Below are 22164 nucleotides of genomic sequence, written 5' to 3'. Positions count from 1 at the left end.
TGATAGAGAGGAATCTGGTTGACTGCACTTCTAGTTTGAGTTATAATTACTAGTATGTTATTGGCTCTTGAATGATGCTTCCGGTGCCATAACTTGATGTTACATCAAGTTAGAGTGTCGTAAGCACTGTTAACGTGCCTATTCTTGCCGTTGGCGCCACCAACGCCACTGTAAAATGCCGTTAACAGCGCTGAAAAAGCACCATAAGATCAAATTTGTCATAAGTGGGTGATGCACTGTACCAGTTTCCAAGACATTAAAACAGAAGAAATTCCTAGTAGGCTGTGCAGTCTCAATATTTTAAAATATACAATTGTCCTTCAATTATCCGTTGTTCATCTGCTGAACAAACGTTTGGTCTTAACATTAGCTTAAATCCTCTGGCGCAGCTGGGAACTGGTTTAAAAACAATAAAAAAATTGTATATGCAAGGAATCTGTGGCATCTGGCATCTGATACGCAGATGAGGTGGAAGTGGGTCAGAGACCCAGCTGGAACCTCGTGACGCATTCAGTCTTTCTTTAACCACCTGGGAGAGTGGACATTCACTTTTGCTCTCCTTTCCCCAAGCCAGTTTTTGTCCTAAGCCTGTGATACCTTCCCACTGGTTGTGTTGTGTTTTTGGGTGTCTGTGTGCGTGTTTCTTGATGTTAATCATGCTTTCCACTAATCAACCTAAGAAGCCCCATGAGTGGCAACGCAGGTGTCCGGGCGTTCGAGGGTTTCCATGTTCCCGCTTCCTGGCTTCTTCTGAGATAGACCCCCATTGCTCTTGCAGTAGGTGTCATTCAGATTTTTGTAATATCACCAGGCCATGCCCAGAATGTCATTCCTGGCCTGTTGTGCAGCGGAAGAAGTTCTACAAGAAGGGAACACAAAAGGAAGTGGGAGCTTCCATCTTGGGAGGGATTTCCTCCTCCTCAAGTGGATGCTTCTGCTCTTCCTTCTTCCAGACCTGTTCCGTGAGCTTCATCATCCACTGATGCCTTTTCTTCTTCCTTTTCTTCCATTGATTTGTCTTTGGAAGCATCAGGAGTTGGTCAAGGTGATTTTATGTATCATGCTGCCCTGTCTCTCTCAGGAGGGGATATTTCCCCTTCAGGGAAATAGGTGGTGGTGCCATCTTGTTCCTTTGTTTCAGATTTTGATGCGCAAAAGATGCCATCTATTTGGGCCTCTTTAGACCTACCGGGCTACCCTCTCTGGTTGGCCTGTTGTTGCATTTCATCTCTTTATGCTAAACAGAGTCGGCTCCCTTGGGAGTTCCCCCCTCCTCCTGGCCTCCGCTTCTTTGGTTTTCGTGTGATGCCACCTAGCGGGATGCCTTCATTACTAACTACGCATCAGCCTGGGTTGTCTTTACCTGCAGCAATTCCATCGCCCCTGGGTCAGACTCCTGTTCCTGTGACGTCACTTTCTGCGTCGTCTCTCCCTGTGACGACAGTATCCGTAATGTCATTTCCTCCGACTGCTGCCGTGTCGTCGTCATCTGCAGTTGGTGGTCCTTTGGAGGTGTTTGCTCAGACTGTGGTGGACAGACTGGACTCTGTTTTTTGAGAGAGGAATGGCTGTCCCCTTGTCAAGAAAAGGTGTAGACTTCCATCTTCTTCTTCTTCATCCTCTTTGTTGTCTTCGTCATCATCGTCATCTTTGTTGCTTCGCCGTCGGAGAAGCCAAGGACTGTTTCATCAGCTTCTTCCCACGGACATGTGTCTCCAATTTGTGTACACGGATGTAGTTGTGTCCATGTTCCTGTGGATGGTGTTCATTGCTCTGCAACCCCTCAGAAGTCGGCTTCAGTTATTCATTCTTCTTCCCCTCGTTCCGTGCAAGTTCGGCAGAAAGATGATAAGGCTTCAGGTTGAGAAAGGGTTATTGTGGGGATGGTAGACTAGGAAAAGAGTTTTGTGGGAGGGGGGGTTAGGAAGGCTGAGTGGGATGGGTGAGAAGGGTTGGCAGGTTTTTAATTTCTTGAGAGTTTTCACGACTGTTATTGGCTTAAAGGCCGCGCTGACCACGGAATTTTGACTCTTTAATATCTAAATACTGTAAACATATCCTGAAGCGATAATGCTAAAAAAATTTTTTAGATTGGTTTATTGACAATTTTGTTCATCGCTTGTATGGCACTTTGAACCACAAATTGTAAAAAGACTTGTAAAAAAGTCTCTATGAATAATTCTGGATAGGATCAAGTAAGTTATACAGTACACTGTTTTGGACTGTTATATGTGTAAATAAACATATCTTGAAATGTTATTGCTAAAATAAAAAGCTTAGATTGGTTCATGGACAGTTTTGTTCATCGCTTGTGTGGCACTATGAACAACAAATTGTAAAATACGCAAGAAAGTCTGTATGAATAATCCTGGATAGGATCAAGTTTGACTTATACACTGTTTTGGACTGTTTTACATGTAAATAAACATCTTGAAACGTTATTGCTAAAAAAAAAGTTTAGATTGATTCATGGACAGTTTTGTCCATTGCTTGTACAGCACTGTGAGCAACAGATTGTAAAAAATCCTGTAAAAAGAGTAAAAAAAAATTATATAAAAATAATTGTCACCTACTAAAATATCCATTTTCTCTAGCAGTAGCATCATAGAGAAAAAGGGTTACTTATAATGGTATAGGGATAACTTGCTAAAGATGACCTGATTCTCTCAGGATTCTTGGAAGTCCAAAAATTTTTGTTTTGCTGTTTTCTCAAAACTTACTTTTTCAAAAACTAAATGCTTATTTCTCCAAGAGACTGAACCAAATTCAATGAAACTTTTACAGAGTGCAGTATAACTATATATCTTTATTATATCGTCAGGAAAATCACTTTTCTGTGCAACTTTTATTTTTGCTTATTATTCTTGAAAACTGACGTGAAGATTTTTTCAATTGCAAAACAAATGAACTTAGAGGTCGAATTTGTAAATTGTTCCTACATGATATACAAACCATTGGTCCTTTACATTAGGAATTACTTACAGCAAAGCTGGAAACACCCATTAAACTCTTGGACAAGGTGGTTAGGCAGTAACCACCGTCCGGTAGGTGGGAATACCTGCCTGCCTGGATGTAAACGTTCCAGTTTGCTTTCAGCCATCATGCGTTGCAGACGTGTTTTTGGAGCTCTTTGCCTGACTGTCGTTAAGCTCTTTTTTTTTCCCGATGGGATCTTTTTTATCTTTTTGTGTATATATTGTGTGTGTTTGATATTTACTAATATACAAACCCACGATTTTTTATAGCATTATGTAGGCCGTCATTCCCCAGCATGTGTCTTGGGGTTGGCGGCCTGGGGCATAACAGTTTGCTCCCCTTTTATTGGACCTCATGCCCTCTGCTTGTACAAGGGCATGACTGTATCCCTATTCTGACTTATGCTTAGTGTTGCTCTTCGCCGCCTCACTGTGGACAAGTTTGCCTGGAGGAAACTTCAGAGGAAGGTTGCCGGGCATCGTAGGAAAGTTTTTGCTATTGACAGTGTCCTTGGTAGCCACCCCTTCATCCTCGTTTCTCTCTCCCAGTAAGCTTTCCCTTCTTGCTGTCTCTCCTTTGGGAGAGATCTCTTGTCGAGTGAAGAGCATAGGGGCCAGCTGTCGGCGGTTGGGTGACCTCTTCTCAGAGGCCTCCTCTCGCTTTGTAGGGCAGTTCTCCTTGGAGCGGGAGGAGTCTCCTACTACTGATCATCTTTGCTTTTTTCTTCAGGTTGACAGTGAGCATCGTAGGCACAGCAGTAGATGGCTGGATATCTCAGTGTTGGATATCTTAGCCTTGAGGAGTTTCTCTGTGACACTCATATAGATGTTACTTCGGGAACGACCACAGTACCTTGGTGGCAATGGTGTAGGTCCATATCGGTGTCTACAACTTCTGTGTATCTGTGGTTCTGTCTACTTCTGCTGTGTCTCCTGTCTTTATTGCTCCTGTTGCCATGGTGACCAGTCACTGAGCAGCTCATGCTGTGCCTCCTGCCCCAGCTGCCTGGTTGCCCCTGTCACCGCTGCTGACGTTCCTGAAGCTCCTGCTGGCCGGGCTGTTCCTGTCGTGCCTCCTTCGTCAGCTGCCCTGGTTGTTCCTGTTGCTTCTCCTGGTGTTCCTGTCACGTGGGCCACTCTCGTTGCACTTCCTGATTTAGCTGCCCCAGCAGCTCCTGTGTTTCCTGACCACCATCCAGTAGAAGATGCCGGAGAGGAGATCAACGATGTAGTTGTCTTCAGCTTGATCTTCGAATTCGTCTTCTGCTGCCTTCTCCCCTTCTTCTTCTGAGGCTTGTTCCGAAACATTGTTCAAGACAGCTGCTGAAAAAGAGAAAGGCTGCCTCTCCCTCCCTTAAGAAGTCAAGCCCCCGCCATGGGGCTTCTAAGGGGTTGCCTCCCTTCACAAGGAGGCAGTTGGATCTATCGTCGATTCTTCCTGGCCTTCGGGCTTGGGAACCGAATCGCTTACCGAGGGTCTTGCGTTTCAGGAGTCGTGGCTGCACAGACTTTGGTTGCACTCCTGTCACCATTATAGGAGTTCTTCTTCTAGACTGGTAGTGTGTTGGGTGCTTGACTTTGTCAAGTCACAAAGAATGCTCGAGAATCTTTGGAGTCTCGTGCATCCCAAACCAATGTCGGAGAGACCTCATACCGTCTCGGTTCAGGCACAGGCGAGGGAAAGAACCAAGATATGCAAGTGTCTCGTTTCTTCCTGCCAGTATTGAATTTTTAGCGCTCGGTCAGTTCTGAAACAGTGCTCGGTCAGGTTCCCAGCCAGGTGTCTCAGTCCTGAGGGTTCGAACACCTGGAGAGGCAAGGAGGAGATTCCCTTCAAAGGTCCTGCAGGACTTCTGAGGGACTACCTCTCTTTGGAGAGGCAGTGCGTTCTCTCGTTTGGCTTTTTCCGGCCCTTGGGGTTGGGAACCAATTCACATTCCCCATTTGGGTCTCGTGTCTTGGGGCCCTCAAGTGTGCAACCTTTTGAGGCCGCACTCTCGATTCCAGTTCTTAGAAGTCTGTGTCTAAGACTGATTCTGTGCCTGTCCCTCCTCAGTTTTCTTTGAAAACCAAGAGGAACTTACCCCCGGTGATTGTTCTTATGAATTTGGGAGTCTCACCAATCCCTCAGACTCCTTGGAGTCTCGAGTGCTCAGCAAGTGCTTGGATTCCTTGGGATCGCGAGCGCTTGACCAGTGAGTCATCGAGTGTCCGTTATTCTGTGGCATCTCGGGCACTACCCAAACCAGTACTAGGGAGTTCACTCTCTCCGGTTTGGTTTAAGCACAGGACGAGAGGTTGTGGACTTCCTCATCTTTCTTTGCCGAGAGAAGCTTCTCTCTGTTTCAGCTGTAAAAGGCTATAGGGCAGCACTCGGCCCAGTCTTGCGGCTGAAGGGGGTAGATATCTCCTCATCCTTCGAGATATCTCTACTGCGTGGAATGTGACTCTCGTTCTAAGGAGCCTGACTCTTGCACCGTACGGGGCTTTACAAGAGTCATCAGACAGGGATCTGACCCTCAAGACCATCCTTCCTGCTTGCCCTGGCATCGGCGAAGAGAGTTGGTGAATTTCACCTGACTTTCCTTTGATGTTAAACACTCAGGGGATGGAGATCAGTTACGCTCGACTTTGTCCTGGACTTCATAGCGAAAACTGAGAACTCATTGGTCCCTGACGCTTGGTTCGAGTCTTTTACAATCCCCTCCCTAGAGGACTTCGTAGGTAATTACCCAGACAAGATGCTACTGTGTCCTTTTAGAGTGCTGTGGTGCTACCTGAAGAGAACTTCCCACCTCCGGCCTGAGTGTCGATGACTCTTCATTAGCGCTAGCTCAATCAAAAAGAGAGTGTCCAAGAACACGATTTCTTTCTGGCTTCATGAGACGATAAGGAGAGCATACTCTGCTGCTGGAGAAGAAGACACCGGTACACTCTGCCCAAGAGCTCACGAAGTCCACAGCATTGGTCTGTCCCTCGCATTCTGGAAGATCCTGTCGGTTCCACAGGTATTGAAGGCAGGGGTGTGGTCTCAACAGACCACCTTCACTTTCTTTTACCTTCGGGATATTGCCCACAAGTCCTTGGACACCTATTCCTTGGATCCTGTGGTGGCTGCTCAACAAGTTCTGTAGCTTACCCAGCTCCTCTAACAGGACAGGTTGCATCTCGCCTAAGATGTGCGGTTGTGAATGGGAGAATGATTGTGGAGTGACTGGCCTCTCTTCCTTCTCTTCATCCTGGCTCTCTTCCTGCGGGCAGGGAGCGGACTTGCCATTAAATGCTGGATCTGGCGGTCGATGCAGGTAAGCATACAACTCGAGCTTCCATTCTATTTCCTTTCAGGATCATAGAAGCAAACCTGCTCTTTTCTCATGCAAGGGGAGGAAGGAGACCATGACAATAAGACAAACCCAATGCTTATATTTGCCTGTCACCGACTTTCAAGGTTCATCCTAGCCTACTTTGCTTGAACTGATGCTTTCCTCATTCATGCAAAGGGACCCAGAAGTCTGACAGTTGGGCTCGTGTTTCTTACAGCCCGATAATTTTGTCAGAGGCAATTTTCCCTTCCTCGCTCTATTGACCAGGAAGGGAAAACAAGGTGTAGCGAACTCCAGTCAGTTCATAGAGACTCACTCAGATTCTTCCCTCCAACCAATGAGTCTTCCTAATGTAAAGGACCGATGGTTTGTATATCGTGCCGGAACAAATCACAGTTTTTTAAAGTAAATTGTATTTTTCCTAACTATACAAACCTGAGGTCCTTTACATTACATTTTCATGCCCACCTCATGCCACCTGTCACGTGCTCCGCACGCGCCCTTCCGAGAGTTTGCAGACAGAGATCCGACTCTCAAGACCATCTCTCGTCTTGCTTCAGCATTGGAGAAGAGGATAGATGATCTTCATGGACCTTCTTTGCTCTGAGCATTCAAGGGATGGGGATCAGTAGCTCGACTCCATCTGGGATGTTGTAGCGAACTCCAAACCCATCGGCACCAGTTGCCAGGTTTGAGTTCTTCATGATCTCCTCCCTCTTGGACATGTAGTCGATGATCCAGATCAGTCGCTGCTTTGTCCTGTTATGGTGCTTCGGTACTTTCTGAAGAAGACTCGACATCTCTAATGGATGTCGACGACTTTAGGCTAGTACTAACTCCCCCAAGAAAGAAGTGTCCAAGGACACATCTTTCTTTCTGTCCTCATGAGACGATCGGAAGGGTGTACTCTGCAGCTGATGTTGACGACACCTGTACACTCCACCCAAGAGCTCACCTAGTCAGTGGCTTGGTCCATCCCTCACATACCGGAAGTTTCTGTCGGTCTGAAAGCAGAGATGTGGTCTCATCAGAACACATACTGTATATGTCTTTCTACCTTCAGCTTTTTGTCCACGAGTCCTTGGAACCCCCTTTCCTTGGACCTGTGGTGGCTGCTCAACAAGTTGTGTTTTCTTACCCAGCTTCTATAAGAGGACGGGTAGCATCTCACCTAAGGTGTATGGCTCTGGAAGTGAGAGGGATTATGAGAGTGACTGGCCTCTCCTCCTCCTCCTTCCTCGTCCCCCTGCTTCTCTTCCTTCGGGCAGAGAATGGGACTCGAACCGACACTGCTGGAACTGGCTTCTGATGTAGCAAACGTACACATTGAGCACCCGTTCTATTTTTCTTTCCTAGAATCATAGAAGCAATCCTGCTCCTTCCTCTAGCAAGGGGAGGAAGGAGACCCTGGCAATGCAACAAACCCTTTTCTGGTTTTCGCCTGACTGCCTCCGACTTTCAGACTCTTTGTAGCCTGTTTTCTTAAGAGTTACGATTCCTCATTCATTTGAAAAGGTCCAGAAGTCTGACAATTGATCTCGCAGTTCCTATACTCCAATCAGTGTGTCAGAGGCACGGTACTCCTCCTCACTCTTTTGACCAGGAAGAGTAGCTCAGGTGTGGCAAACTCCAGTTAGTTCAGAGACTCACTCAGATTCCTCCCTCTAACAAGTTAGTCTTCCTAATGTAAAGGGCCAATGGTTTGTATATCGTGTAGGAACAAATGACAGTTTTTTTAAAGTAAATTGTATTTTTCCTAAATATACAAACCTGAGGTCCTTTACATTACATTTATGCCTGCCTCATGCCACCCCTCAATCTGAAACCTGGGCTGAAAGGCAAATTGGAATGTTTACCTATTGTAACTTGAGCTGTTTCAGTCGTAATATTACCATGACCACCTAAAAGAACCCTAAACCTAATTCTTAATGTAAATCTATAGTGTTCTGCCACAACTATGGTCTCTTAGACTTCTTCTTCAGATTGGTAGTTAGCTTGCTCAACATCAGCCAGTTCTGGATTTTGTCGCTATTTTCTACTGGAGAGATCAACATCTAGTTGTTTCTTTCCTTCCCACCTTTCTAACTGCTGTCGAACTTTCTTTGCGGCAAGTGTGTTGAGATCAGCACCTTTTAGGGTTTAGCGTCATGTATGGAGGAACAGGAAGAAGAGCAGCCTGACTAAGTGTTTTCGTTTCTTTTCTGCAATCTGGCAGTTTCGCATTCTCTATGTACTTTACCACTTCTCTGCCTTATCCCTTCCTCTATTTTCAACGGCTCTTCCACAAGTGTCCTCTCTTATAATTTTCTAATCCCTTGTCCTCTGAGTAAATCCACTGCATCAACTTCTGAACATTTTATTTATTTTCTTTCGGATGCTACAACCACAAAGTAGGCAGCTGCGTACACCTTGGGTTGAAGGGGAGCAAGTCACACCATCCCGACACACTCAGCAAACTGCAAGTAAAAAAAAAAAAAAAAAAAGACTTAACTAGTGTACTCCTGACATACAAAAAAAAAAAAAAATCACAACAGCAAAAACGAAACAGTCAGTTCACACAAACCCATCTTTCATTATACAAACCCAAACTTAGCCTACCACGCTCCCCTTTACTAAAATAAAGGAAATCTCATTTCCTTTTTTTTTTTTTTAAATCCCTTTCTTACTAACCACTCATACTCTGGTACTGCACCTCTCATGCACTACCTCTTCTTCAATCACTTCCACTCCAACCACACTAGACTCACCTAGCCTTGGTTCTGAACTACTTACACCAAGCTCATTCAAACTCTGGAGATTTATGTCGGCTCCAACTTCACTAACACCTGACATGGCTGCTATCATCTCTTCCATACTCTCATTTATTTCTTCCACGCTCCGCCTCAACCTATCCAAAACTCCTCCACTTACACCCTCCAGCACTGCTCTCGCTCACACACACTCGCACTCACTCTTTTAACACTTTCACTCAAAGGAAACACACACATTATATGTACTGTCTTCCTCACGACTTGGTAGTGTTTCCGATTCACCCAACTCTTGTGTATCCTTGCCCACACCTTGTACTCACCAAGTCCACTCCCTCAAATCCTTCAAAATCAATTGCACCCTCATTCTCACCACCACCAAACAACACTGCAAGTGTATCTTCACTTCTCATGCCTAGTGGCTTCTCAAACCCCTCAAAATCAAACAACCCACCTCAGGTACTCTGGTAACCATACCCTTACTCTTTCTACACCTCTTTCTAGGCTATCTCCTATGTTCCACCAACACTAGCTGTTTATCTCCCCAATTTATATCTTCCTCTATTTCTTCACTTTCCTTCTCCCTTTCCTCCCTTAACTTCCTAATGGGATGCTCTACTATGCATTTCGGTGGTTCTCTCCATCTTCTCAGCTAATTATAATGTGCTCGTACTAACCTCACATATCCTTCTTCATTCCTGTCTTCTAGCACATAACTCAGTCCATTTGACCACACTGTTTTCACCACATACGGACCTTTATATTTCCCACGCATCTTATTTCCTGTCAATCTTCCTTTCTCAACCACTTCCTTCAACACCCTATCACCTACTCTGAAGCTCTCAAACATTTTATTTGCCTGCCCCCACACATCCTGCTCATCTTCATTCAAATCCAACCTTGCTCTCACATACCTCTCGTAGTACATTACATACTCACTTGGAGGTATGCCAGTACTATTATGTACTGACTCATTATACATTGCTGCCACTCTTCCTAACAACAACTCCCATTCATTCTCTCTATCAGTCAACATTCGTAACATCTCACTCAGAGTCCTTATGGTTCGTTCCGCCAACCCATTTGCACTCGGCGTGTATGGAGTTGTTACTACGTGCTCGATACCCCATTCTTTCAACATTTGCTCAGACGGTCTACCAACAAACTCTCGCCCATTATCACTCAACATTCTTGCTGGCTTTCTCACACACACAGGCATCAAGACCATGCTGACCAATCTTGCAACATTCTCGCTAGTTTTATTCTTCACAGCTGCACAACTTACAAACTTACTCTTATGATCTACCATAACAACTACTATGTTTCCTCTCGCAGTTACAGGCAAGGCTACACAATCAATTGCCACTAACTCAAACAGTTCTTTCATACTCAACTTCAAAACAGGTGGGTTAGCATACACTCTGATATTTTCCCTTTTGACATTCTTCACACGTAATTGCCACATCCATACAAATCTTCCTCAAATATGGGGAAAACATACTCTTTCGTACACTCAATCAACGTAAACTTCCCCATATGTCCATATATCTTATGGACTACCATGCACATCCCTACTGCTCCACACATCAAGGACACTAAAACATACATCAACTCTCCCATTTTCTCACTTGAAAAATACACCACTCCTTCACGCAACACAAATCTCTCAGTAAACCTTATCCATTTACTCAACAACAAAGGCCGCCTTCTCTCTGATACACCTCCTCAACTCACTCACCACAAAACACTTCTGCTGCATCTCCTCAATATCCTCCACTGTTAACAATTCATTCTCACTCTTGTCCAACTCCACTATATCCTCCTCCTCACTCAGACTCCTATCAATCATTCCCACAAACCTGGCCATATTCACTGCCTCACTTTGAGTCTTCCCTGTTACAACCTCATCTTTCAACAGGACTCCTGTCCCAACATCCACTTCTAATCCATTCTTCCTCAAGGAATCTATCCCAAACAGGAAACAACACGGCATCTGCTCATCTCCCAGTACTACAAAACAAGCTTCCACCTCAAACTCTCCCAACCTTACCTTCAACTTCACTTCCTCCCATTCAACCTACTTTCCTGCTATACCTCTTATTGACACATTCACCGCTCTCCTTTCAGTGTTCCAATTCTCTCTCAGCACTCCTAATCACGCGCATTCACCAACGATATTTCAGTACGCTATGGGTTTCTCACCCCCAGTGTGTACGGACACAATCACCTTATACTTCTTACTCGCCACCATCAAAACCTCCTGAAATGGGGCTACTCCAGGACACATCATAGCTCTCAGGTTCTTCTGATACTGTTCTACATTTGACACTCCCAAACATCCAAGCCTCTTGCAAACTTCCTCAATCACCTCAGCCCTCAGTTCATTCACACCTCCAGGTGCCTGCACCTTCAAACCTTCATCTACCAAATCATTCAATCCATACCACAAATTTTCTAACATCGAGCCACCACCCCTCTTACTCTCACGTGCTACTACCAATCCTCTCGGCAGATATTCTGGTCTTATGTCTTTCATTTTCTCTTCTTTCCCTTCCCCAGGTAGTCTGGACATCATGTCTGCAACAATATTTCTTTTACTTGGGACATACTCCATTACAAAATTAAAATCACTCAAATCCTCTACTGTTCGTGCAATCCTAGCATCCACTCCTTTCATTCTCTGTAGATACACTAGAGGTTGGTGGTCTGTACGTACCACGAACCTCACACCATATAGAAATGGTCGTAACGCTTTCACACAAAACCGCAATACAGCCAACTCTTAACCTAAATCTATAGTGTTCCACCACAACTATGGTCTCTTAGACTTCTTCAGACTGGTAGTTACTTGCTCAACATCAGCCAGTTCTGGATTTCATTGCTGTCCTTCTTACTGGAGAGATCAACATCTAGTTTTTCTTTCCTTCCCACCTTTCTAACTGCTGTCGAACTTTCTTTGCAGCAAGTATGTCGAGATCAGCACCTTTTAGGGTTTAGCGTCATGTATGGAGGAACAGGAAGAAGAGCAGCCTGACCAAGTGTTTTCGTTTCTTTTCTGCAATCTGGCAGCTTCGCGTTCTCTGTGTTCCTTACCACTTCTCTGCCTTATCCCTTCCTCTGTTTTCAACAGCTCTTCCACAGTAAGTGTCCTCTCTTATAATTTTCTGATCCCTTGTCCTACGAGTAAATCCACTGCATCAACTTCTGCACATTTTGTTTGTTTTCTTTCGGATGCTACAACCACAAGGTAGGCAGCCGCTTACACCTTGGGTTGAAGGGGAGCAAGTCACACTATCTCAACACATTCAGCAAACTGCAAGTAAAAAACAAAAACAAACTTAACTAGTGTACTCCTTCCTGACATGAAAAAAGTCTCAACAGCAAAAACGAAACAATCAATTCACATAAACCCATCTTTCATCATACAAACCCAAACTTAGGCTACCACTGAGTATTTTGTGTTGTTTATGAGCAGACTAAAGTGTATTGTTTATTGTTTATAAGCATATTTAGTATATGTGGTAATGAAGTATTGACAAAGTAGGGGGGAATAAGAGTACAAAGTTGCCAGTTTACATACAGAGTGGTTTTTTATGAAATCCAGAAATTTCCATTAACCAGCAGGTATGTATTATAATAATCCATTACAATATATGCAGAACTCAGAAAAGTACCTTGCGTTGGACAGTTAGATGAGGTAGAGTTGGAGAAACTGGCAGTGAAGGTTGTGGGCAGCTATCCACTGAGGTGCCGGGAGGGTGATGGCCATCTTAGAATTCAAGCCATTGAATCAGGATGGTAACAGAGGCTGTGTTCTACTGGTTCATCCAAAAATGGAGACTTCATAAGAAAAATTTTGATTGCAACTACTTTTGTCTTTAGTTATTCTCATTGCTTGCTTATACTTATTACAGTACTGTATTGGCATTATCAAGATAGTGAACAAGCTTAATAGTATGCAGAAAGAGTTTTCAGTAGTCCAGCCTCCTTTTCTGGGTTTGCAGTTTAGCTCTGACATCCAGTCTCCCTCACTTGTTTGCTCAACTCTGCATCTCACCTTCCAGCTCCACTGACCAAACATCTAGGTGAAGATTTATACATCCACACCCTGGAACAATTTCCATCTAGTTACACACAAGCAAAGATTATCAGAAAACTTGGAAACTCACACTTTCTTAAAACTACTGTGTGCATTAATTAACCTGTAGAATGGGAAACACACTTTCTTAAAACTACTGTGTGTGTTAATTAACCTGTAGAGTGAAGCACAGTATTAGTAAAAAAAAAAGGAAAAAGGTGCTTTTATCCTCCTGTCATTAGTCTTAAGAAATACCATTCTCCCCCCTATTGTTGATTTTCTATGAAGTAAGCATAATTTTATTTCCTGTAAAACCATAGAAAAGATAAAAAAAACCTGTGCAGATATTGTTTAAACTGTAGGCTGTGAGTGAGAGGTAGGTTTTATTGATAGTCATCATCTGAAGAGGGATCTGTAAGTGAGGAAAATATGAGTTACCCAAGAGTTCTCCATTCTGCTGTTTTATATAAAAAAAAACTTATTTGCTTCATAAAACACTAATAATAGTGGGGGACTAGTATTTCTGAAGAATAATGGCAGGACAAGAGTAGCCGGGCTTTTGTGCAGTAAAAATCAAAGACTAAAACAGGAACTCGAAAAGCAAAAATTAACAAGAAAAATTTTACAGATTAGGAGGATTCTCCCAGCTCCATACAGAGTGCTGGAGGGGAAACAGTCATTCAGAGTGGATTGCTGGAATTGCACTGCTCTGTGCTTCAACAACCACATACCTTAGTGTGTGATAAGTTCATTTAGTGGTGACTTTTTGTTAATAGCTGAAACAGGTGTCGGCATTAAATAAATTGAGCATCATAGCTGTGATTACTGTCATTCCTTCACATTTTTATCTACAAGAAACTGCAAAAATGTTGTTGTAATGTGTTAGATACCTCATGTGCATTGGCATTCAGTTAATAGATATAGATGTGTAAATTTAAAATTTGTGAATATAATCTAAGTAGCCTACCAGTTATAAAGTCACATGAATGGCACTTAACTTGTAATGCCTGAAACGGCAATACCACAAAAAAAGAGAAAACCCTGAAGTTGGCTGAAGCAAATAGAAGTATTCTTCTGTGAAGCAGACAAGAAATAGTTCTTGAAATAATCATCTATCGATAAATACCATCCACCAAGGAGTGAAATCCTTAACAATGTGTTTTTTTTTTACCCAGGCAACTTAAAAGTTTCAGTATACAGTAGACCCCCATTATTCGCAGGATGTATACCCCCGCCAAATGGCAAAAAATCACGAATACCCCTCTAAAAGCACTTAGAACTGCCCATTTTGATAGTTTAAACAAGAAAAACCCATAAAAATGCTTATACCTAGGTATTTTGGTTTTATCACAAAAAGTGCATTTATTCATGAAAATTACATGAAAATACAGTAATTAGTGAATATTTCTCAGTGAAAAATACTTGCGAAGGCAAATTTTTCTGCAAATAATGGCTAGATAATATTCCACAGAGAAACCATGGTGATCCATGAGTCCATGAATCATTGAGAGCTGAATCTTGAGGATTTTACTTTATTGTATATCACATAGGTGGGAAAAAAAATGAAAAATGAAGAAGATGAAAAGAATGAAACACAGTATAGCATGGCTAAAATTAATAAAATCAGTTTGACAATCTCGAGAAATCAGTCAGAAACTGTCTAATTTATTATGAACAGAGTGCTGTCATGAAGAGAGATACACACGCATTATGTTTGAGCCAGTCAACTGCCAGAGGCTAAAGAAACTGCATCAGCAGGGCAGGACCATTAGCTTATAAAAGCTGTTTGCTTTTTTTCAGAAAATGAACTAAAGCATCTTAGGATTTCATTGACCCAAATACTCTGATGAATGTAGTTGATTGTGGGGGTGAAATCATTTAAACTTTTATTTACGCAGAGTTTAAGGTACATTAAAGAAACTTTTTTTTTTTTTTTTTATAATTTTCAACAGTAAAGGTTCAGATTTCCATGTTTTAGTTTGTCTTGATGTAAACTGCATTTACTTACATAATTTTCCTTCTGATAGAAGTTGAGTGGAGGAAAGAAACAGAAATTTGTATGTACTAGTGGGAAATGATATAAGTGAAATATGTTCTATTGCAGTGGCTTGTTCAAAAGGCTTTGGAAACCAGAGAAGAATTTGGAGATCAAAGCCGAGAACTCTCGGTATATCAGTTCCATCATTATTATTCAACCCCTCTTGAAGAAAAGATAGATGAGGTGGAGAGTAAAATAACCAAGACTTTATCTACAATACAGGTATGGAGATATAGCTGTTCGTGTTTGAGCTATATTTACTCAGATTCTCCAGTACAGTAATTAGTAATTCATAAAAAATATTAGCATGCTGTGTAATGTTTGCAATAATTTTATAGAAGCAAAAGAGTAAACTCTTCGTAGAGTGCACCTAGTCTTTATGCATTTTTCATAACTTATTTCTTTGGGACTGACTTTAACTAGACTGAATTTTTGGTAAAAATTAGAGTATGAGATGCAGTTTGTGAAAATAAACTTTTACAATTTTTTTCTGTGATAATTTGTAGAGCAAAATGTGCTGTGAGAAGCTAACATGTAGTGCCCTACCTCTTGTCGTTGCAGTGTTATAATGAACACTGATGTAATCTATACTTTTATATAAGTAACTTACCCAGTAATTACTTAGCTAAGAGTTTCTAACTCGACGGCAGCCTCAATTTTGAAAATAGCAGTAGCAAGTCTTGTGTTCATGTAGGTGACTAACCCCACCCTTTTTCAGGATAAGGGAGAGAGGAACAACTCAGCCAGTAGCTTCACTTTTGTTTCTGCCAGCTTAACAGTCTTACCTTTTGGTGATGTATTTTCGGCAGCGGTAGCCTTCGGCTTTCGTATTTGAACTAGTTGACAATGTTTTTGCCTGAGTTTTTAGTATTGTTCCCCTAGGAAATTTACTTACAGTATTTTGACTTGGTTAGCTAGTACAGGTACCTATATCAGACTCTAGCGCATCGATTATTAGGTATTGCAGCAGAGGCTGCAATACTCACTTGACTAATGCATGTTATGACTCACACACTTTATGTACGACATGTAGAGGACAAATTTGTTCAATTGACTTGACATGTGAGGAATGCTGTGAATGGGATGAGAAAAAATGGAAAACTTTAGCTTCTCACCTATCTAAGTTAGAAAGGGATCATAAAAGGACAGCTGCTTCTAGAGCTGAAGTTAAGTTAGCAACTCAAGACATGACTCAGGCATCTAGTGATGTTAATATTCCTATTATCTCTTCTCCTGCTAAAGTAATCTCTCCTATTTCTAGCCCTCCTCCTGTACCACCGATCTCTGCTCCTGGTCCCCACACTCCCGACCCGAATCGCTATGCCATCCTTGAATCAAAATTTGATAAGAAGTTTGATATTCTTGCTAGCACAGTGGCACAGTTGGGTGAATCAATGCGTGTCCTCGTGGACAAACTCACTGAAAAGTGCGCAGTTGAAGTGTTAGTGGAGGAGGTGGCTGCCCATCCCACCGACTCTCCAAGGCAAAGGTCACTGTCATACTCCCCCAGCCCTGGGAGGAGGCATACTGGTGGCCCAAGGGAGGTCGGTGGGGTCTGCCCACGGGTAGTCACCCCCTCAGTCGCACCTGTGACGTCCCAGGTGTCGACAAAAGACAGCCGTTGGAAAGGCATGTCTGGTGTTCATCATCTATCGTCCAGTTTAGGCGATTCTAGCCCTACTCATGGGTGCCAGTGGAGATTCTCAGACAATCTCATCTAGACTTCCGAAAGTGGTTTTATTATCCTTGTCTAAGAAGGCTATCGGGGAAGTGGGTAACTGGCTTTCAGAAAAAAGGCATCAAGACAAAGTGTGTTTATTATTCCACCATCTCGTCTCTCAGCTAGGAGGTATTGGTTGTGTGCTACTGGAGAAGTTCCCTCCTTGAGAGATGGACCATTTACTGAAAAACCTATTCAAAGTACTGTATTTGAGGTCTTTAGTTTTATGGATTGGTCCATAGTGGCCTTAGCAAAGAAGATCAAAGATTCGGATCTTCCTCAAGATATTGCAGCTGATTGGCGTAGTTTTCTTTCCTGTTCGGATAAGGTGGTCAGAGACAGTTCAGTGGAGATATCTTCCCTTTTTGCCATGGGGATCCTGAAAAAGAGAGAAGTTAAGTATTCCTTAGTGTAACCAGACCACTGAGCTGATTAACAGCTATCCCAGGGCTGGCCCAAAGGATTAGATTTATTTTATGTGGCTAAGAACCAATTGGTTACCTAGCAACGAGACTTACAGCTTATTGTGGAATCCGAACCACATTATAACAAGAAAAAGAGAGCTCTGGGTCTCCTTTGTATTTAAGGGCATGACCTCTTCACATAAGTCAGCACTTCTCTTCTCGCCCTTGGATAATGCACATCTTTTCCCACAAGCAACAGCAGAAGAAGTGCTTCTCACCTTCACAAGAAATCGACTCAGAACCTGCTTACTTAATCTATGAGGTGCCCAAGAGAGTGGACCGCCACCCCTACCAAGTCATCTTCTCCTCTTCAGCCTCAGCCCTTTTGAGGTGGTAGGCAGATCGCAGTCAAGACCGCAACCAACTGTACGTTTCACTTTGCGTGTGGTCAAGAGACCCTCTTCCGAACCTGCAACTCATAAATGAGGACTCAGTCCTTCATGTGCCCTTGGGGGCCAGACTCCAGCCTTTTTGGGAAAGTTGGAGAATGAAAGGGGGCAGATCAGTGGGTGATCAAAGTTTTAAGGGAAGGGTATTCCATCCCCTTCAAAGAGAAGCCTCCCTCCACAAGATCAAAGAGGTATTTAGCCCTCTCAAAAGAGGTGTCTACACTCCTCAAGAAGAAAGTGATAGAAGCGGTGGAAAATATAGAGGCCAAGGGATTTTACAACAGGCTTTTTGTAGTACCCAAAGCCACGGGAGGATGAAGGCCAGTACTCAACGTGAGTGCACTGAAAATCTACATAAGGAAAACAAAGTTTCACATGGAAACAGTTCAGTCCATCCCGTCATCCATTTGTTGAGGGGACTGGATGATCTCTCTCGAAATTAGAGACGCTTACTTCCACATTCCCTTTCAGCAGGACTCAAGGAAGTATCTGAGATTTGTTTTTGGGAATCAAGTGTTCCAGTTTCAAGTGTTATGTTTCAGCCTTTCAACAGCACCACAGGTCTTCACGCGAGTACTTGCCCCATTAGCCAACTGGCTTCATCTGCTGGGAGTAAATATTTCCCTATACCTGGACGATTGGTTGATTCATTCTCCCACGAAAGAGAGGTGCATGGAGGACCTTCAAAGGACTTTGCTGTTGACACAGGATCTAGGTTTGCTGTTGAACCTTCAAAAATCCCAACTGATTCCCTCTCAACAGATTCTTTATTTGGGGATGGAGATTGATTCTCAGAATTTTCAGGCCTCTCCATCCTGCAGAAGAATAGTGGACTGCCTGAAGAAAGTCAACCTTTCCCTTTCCTTACAGACGTGCTCAGCCACTCAATGGATGAGTCTCGTGGGCACTCTAGCATCGATCGAACAGTTTGTGAAGTTGGGAAGACTGCATATGAGGCCTCTACAATTCTTTCTAAGAATCAGTTGGGATCGAAACATAAATCAAGACTTGTGCATATTCCCAATGACACAAGAGATAAAGGAGGACCTACGTTGGTGGAACTCTGCAAGCAGGCTATCAGAGGGAAAGTCTCTATCCGTAGTGAACCCCGACCTAGACGTCTTTTCCGATGCTTCAGATCTAGGTTGGGGAGCTCTCTTGGGGAGAAAAGAGGTTTCTGGAGTATGGTCCCAACAGGAGAGAAGTCTTCGCATCAACCTGAAAGAATTAACAGCGATCCATTTGGGATTGCAACACTTTGCGAAGGAAGTCCAGAACAAAGTACAGTAGTACAGTAAACCCCCGTATTCACGTTCTCATGATTTGCGGACTCGCGCATTTGTGGGTTTCTCTGTGGAACATATCTAGCCATTATTCGCGGAAAATTTGCCCATTCACGGTATTTTTCACTGAGAAATATTCACTAATTACTGTATTTTCATATAATTTTCATGAATAAATGCACTTTTTGTGATAAAACTATTAAAATACTCAGGTATATGCATTTTTACAGGGTTTTTCTATATTTAAACTATCAAAATGAGCAGTTCTACATGTTTATAGAGGGGTTTTAGGTATTCGCGGATTTTAGCTATTTGCGGGGGGGTGTGGGATGCATCCCCCGTGAATACGGGGACAACACAACAGCGTTAGCATATATAAGACTCCAAGGGGGAACTCACTCATTCTCCCTTTGCGAGACAGCGAGAATTCTCCTGCTTTGGGCAGATCAGAACCGGACCCAGCTGTTAACATGGTTCATTCAAGGAAAGTGCAATGTCTTAGCAGATGAGCTCGGTCGTCACAAGCAAATACTCCCTACAGAGTGGACTCTGGACTGTCAGGTGTGTTCTGACTTGTGGAAATTGTGGGGAGAACTGATAGTGGATTTGTTTGCAATATCCCCTGTTCTGCTCACCCCTTCTGGATCCTCGATCCTGGGCAACTAGTGTGATGATGCAGAATTGGTCCAGCTATACCGCCACAGAAAAACCTGCGAATGGGTAAGTCCGCGAATCGTGAGAACGTGAATACGGGGGTTTACTGTAATACAAAAGCAATATAAGAATATATACAATATTATTGGTTACAGTAAATTAAAAGATCCATGGAAAAGATGCATATTCGTTATGTTGATGTTTTTATAATACGATATGTGAACAGTATAATGTAGGCTACACTACCGTATATGTCTACGATATGCCATAGTGTAGGCTAAGCTAATTCTTGTTTGTTATTCAGTTTCTCTTTGTATTGCATTATCATAGTCACTCTGCATGAACCTCCAGAATTAGCTAATATTAATGATTACTATATCGTGTATGTATAGAGTATTCTTTATAGTGTAGGCTAGGTTACCATATATGTATGCATGGTACCGAATACCCTAGTGTAGGGTAGGCTGTATTCGAGATAAGTTTATTCCAACAAACAATGGGTTTTTTGGAACCTAACCCCATCATAAGTAGGATAACACTTGTATAAGCATTTTTAGATTTTTTTCGTGTGTTTGAACTATCAAAATAGGCAGTTCTAAGTGTTTTTAGAAGGGTTCTAAGTATTCGCAGGTTCCAGCTATTCGTGGGGGGTGTGGTATGCATCCCCCATGAATGCGAGGGTTTACTGTACTTTCGTTTCATCTTTCAGAACAGAGTTTTTCAGTTTCGGGCCTTATGCTTCTGCCTTCCGACGGCCCCTCAGGTATTCATTCATGTTCTTGCTCCCCTCGGTAAGTGGCTCCACCTTCTCGGGATCAACATCTCCCTGTATTTGGATGATTGGCTCCTTCGTTCCCAGTCGAAGGAAAGGTGCACAGAGGACATAAGGACAACTCTCCACCTGACTCAAGAGGTGGGCATTCTCATCAACGTAGATAAAGTCTCAACTATCTCTGACACAGGAGATTCTTTATTTGGGCAATTGACTAATGCCTTCACACGGTCCACCAATTTCTCTCTCTCCCGGTCTGCTCGGCCAACCAGTGGATGAGTCTCCTGGAGACTTTGGTCTCCATTTAGCAGTTTGTGAAATTGGCAGACTGCACATGAGACCTCTGCAGTTTTTTCTCAAGGCCAGCTAGGACAGGAAGACCCAACCGGACTCTTACGTTTTTCCCCATCACACAGGAGATCAAGACAGACCTGCAATGGTGGCTGCACAAAGGAAGACTTCTTCAGGGAAAATCTCTTCTACCTCTGAACCCTGACCTAGATTTATATGCAGACATGTTGGACTTAGGTTGGGTAGCCCTTCTAAGAGACAAAGAAGTGTCTGGAGCGTGGTCCACTGGGCTGAAGTCCATTCATCAGAGCCTCCAGTCCTTCTCTCCTCAGATCTTTGGCAAGACGGTGATAGTTCATTCCGACAACACAACTGCTCTAACTTGCATCTGCGAGCAAGGAGGCACTCACTCCTTCTCCCTCTACAAGGCCTCCAGAAGTCTCTGACAACAGAACTGCTCTAACTTACATCCACAGACAAGGAGGCACTCACTCCTTCTCCCTCTACAAGGCCTCCAGAGATCTCCTTCTTGGAGCAGACCGGAACCAAGTCACTCTTGGAATGGACTTTGGATCCTCTGGTCTGCAGCAATCTATGGAAGCTTTGGGGCACTCCACTGATCGACCTGTTTGCGACGTCCAGGAATCATTGTCTCACCTTATTCTACTCTCCAGCCCCAGACCCTCTGGCATGGGCAACAGATGCCATGCTCCAGGACTGGTTGGGCCTAGTGTTTACGCTTTTTCTCCATTAGGCATGATCAGAGGAGGTGCTAAACAAGTTCTCCTCTCATCACAGTGCCTCGATGACTATGGTGGCTCCTTTCTGGCCGACGAAGGAATGGTTCCCAGATCTGCTTCATCTTCTGGTGGATTTTCCAAGACTGCTTCCTCAAAAACCGTCTCTTCTCAAACACACCACTTCCACAGGTTCCACCAAGGGTTGTCTGCTCAGACTCTCCGGAGCCTGGTCAGAGTGAAGGGGTTTTCAAGAGCAGTTGCAGAGGCTGTTGCTAGGTGCAGGCACCAGTCTTCTAGCAACTTCTATCAGTCTAAGTGGACAGTCTTCTGGAGCTGTGCAGGCAACATAACGTCTCTTCTTCTGAGACGTCTGTAAGTCAGGTGCTGACTTCCTGCTCTTCTTGAGGTCATCCAAGAAATTATCATCCTCTACCATCAAGGGGTATAGATCCATGTTAAGCTCTGTTTTCAAGCACAGAGGGTTGGACCTCTCTTCCAACCAAGACCTCAGTGATCTCATCAAATCCTTCAGCACAGTAAGACAGAGGAGATCTGAAGGTGTCTCATGGAATCTCGACGTAGTCTTAAAGTGGCTGTCGGGACCAGCTTTTGAACCCCTCCATTCGATCTCTTTAAGGGATCTCACTAGAGAGACTCTTCCTCGTCACCTTAGCCACTGCTAAACACATG

The 22164-nt window shown here is 43.5% G+C and overlaps 1 protein-coding gene across 3 annotated transcripts in view; it reads left to right on the top strand.

Moving 5' to 3' along the window:
* The window catches only part of LOC136826182 (coiled-coil domain-containing protein 93-like), a 131527-nt gene that overhangs the window by 72504 nt on the left and 36859 nt on the right, over nt 1-22164 (top strand). For all 3 annotated transcript variants that reach the window (XM_067083249.1, XM_067083257.1, XM_067083240.1), the window contains one exon: nt 15228-15383. In XM_067083249.1, coding sequence (XP_066939350.1) covers nt 15228-15383 — 156 coding nt within the window. The remainder of the gene's footprint in view (nt 1-15227; nt 15384-22164) is intronic.

This window comes from Macrobrachium rosenbergii, chromosome 3 (assembly GCF_040412425.1).
Source record: "Macrobrachium rosenbergii isolate ZJJX-2024 chromosome 3, ASM4041242v1, whole genome shotgun sequence".
In the NCBI taxonomy this organism is placed as follows: Eukaryota; Metazoa; Arthropoda; class Malacostraca; order Decapoda; family Palaemonidae; genus Macrobrachium; species Macrobrachium rosenbergii.
Note: the sequence above shows the minus strand (reverse complement) of the source record. Positions and strands in the feature narration are given on the sequence as shown.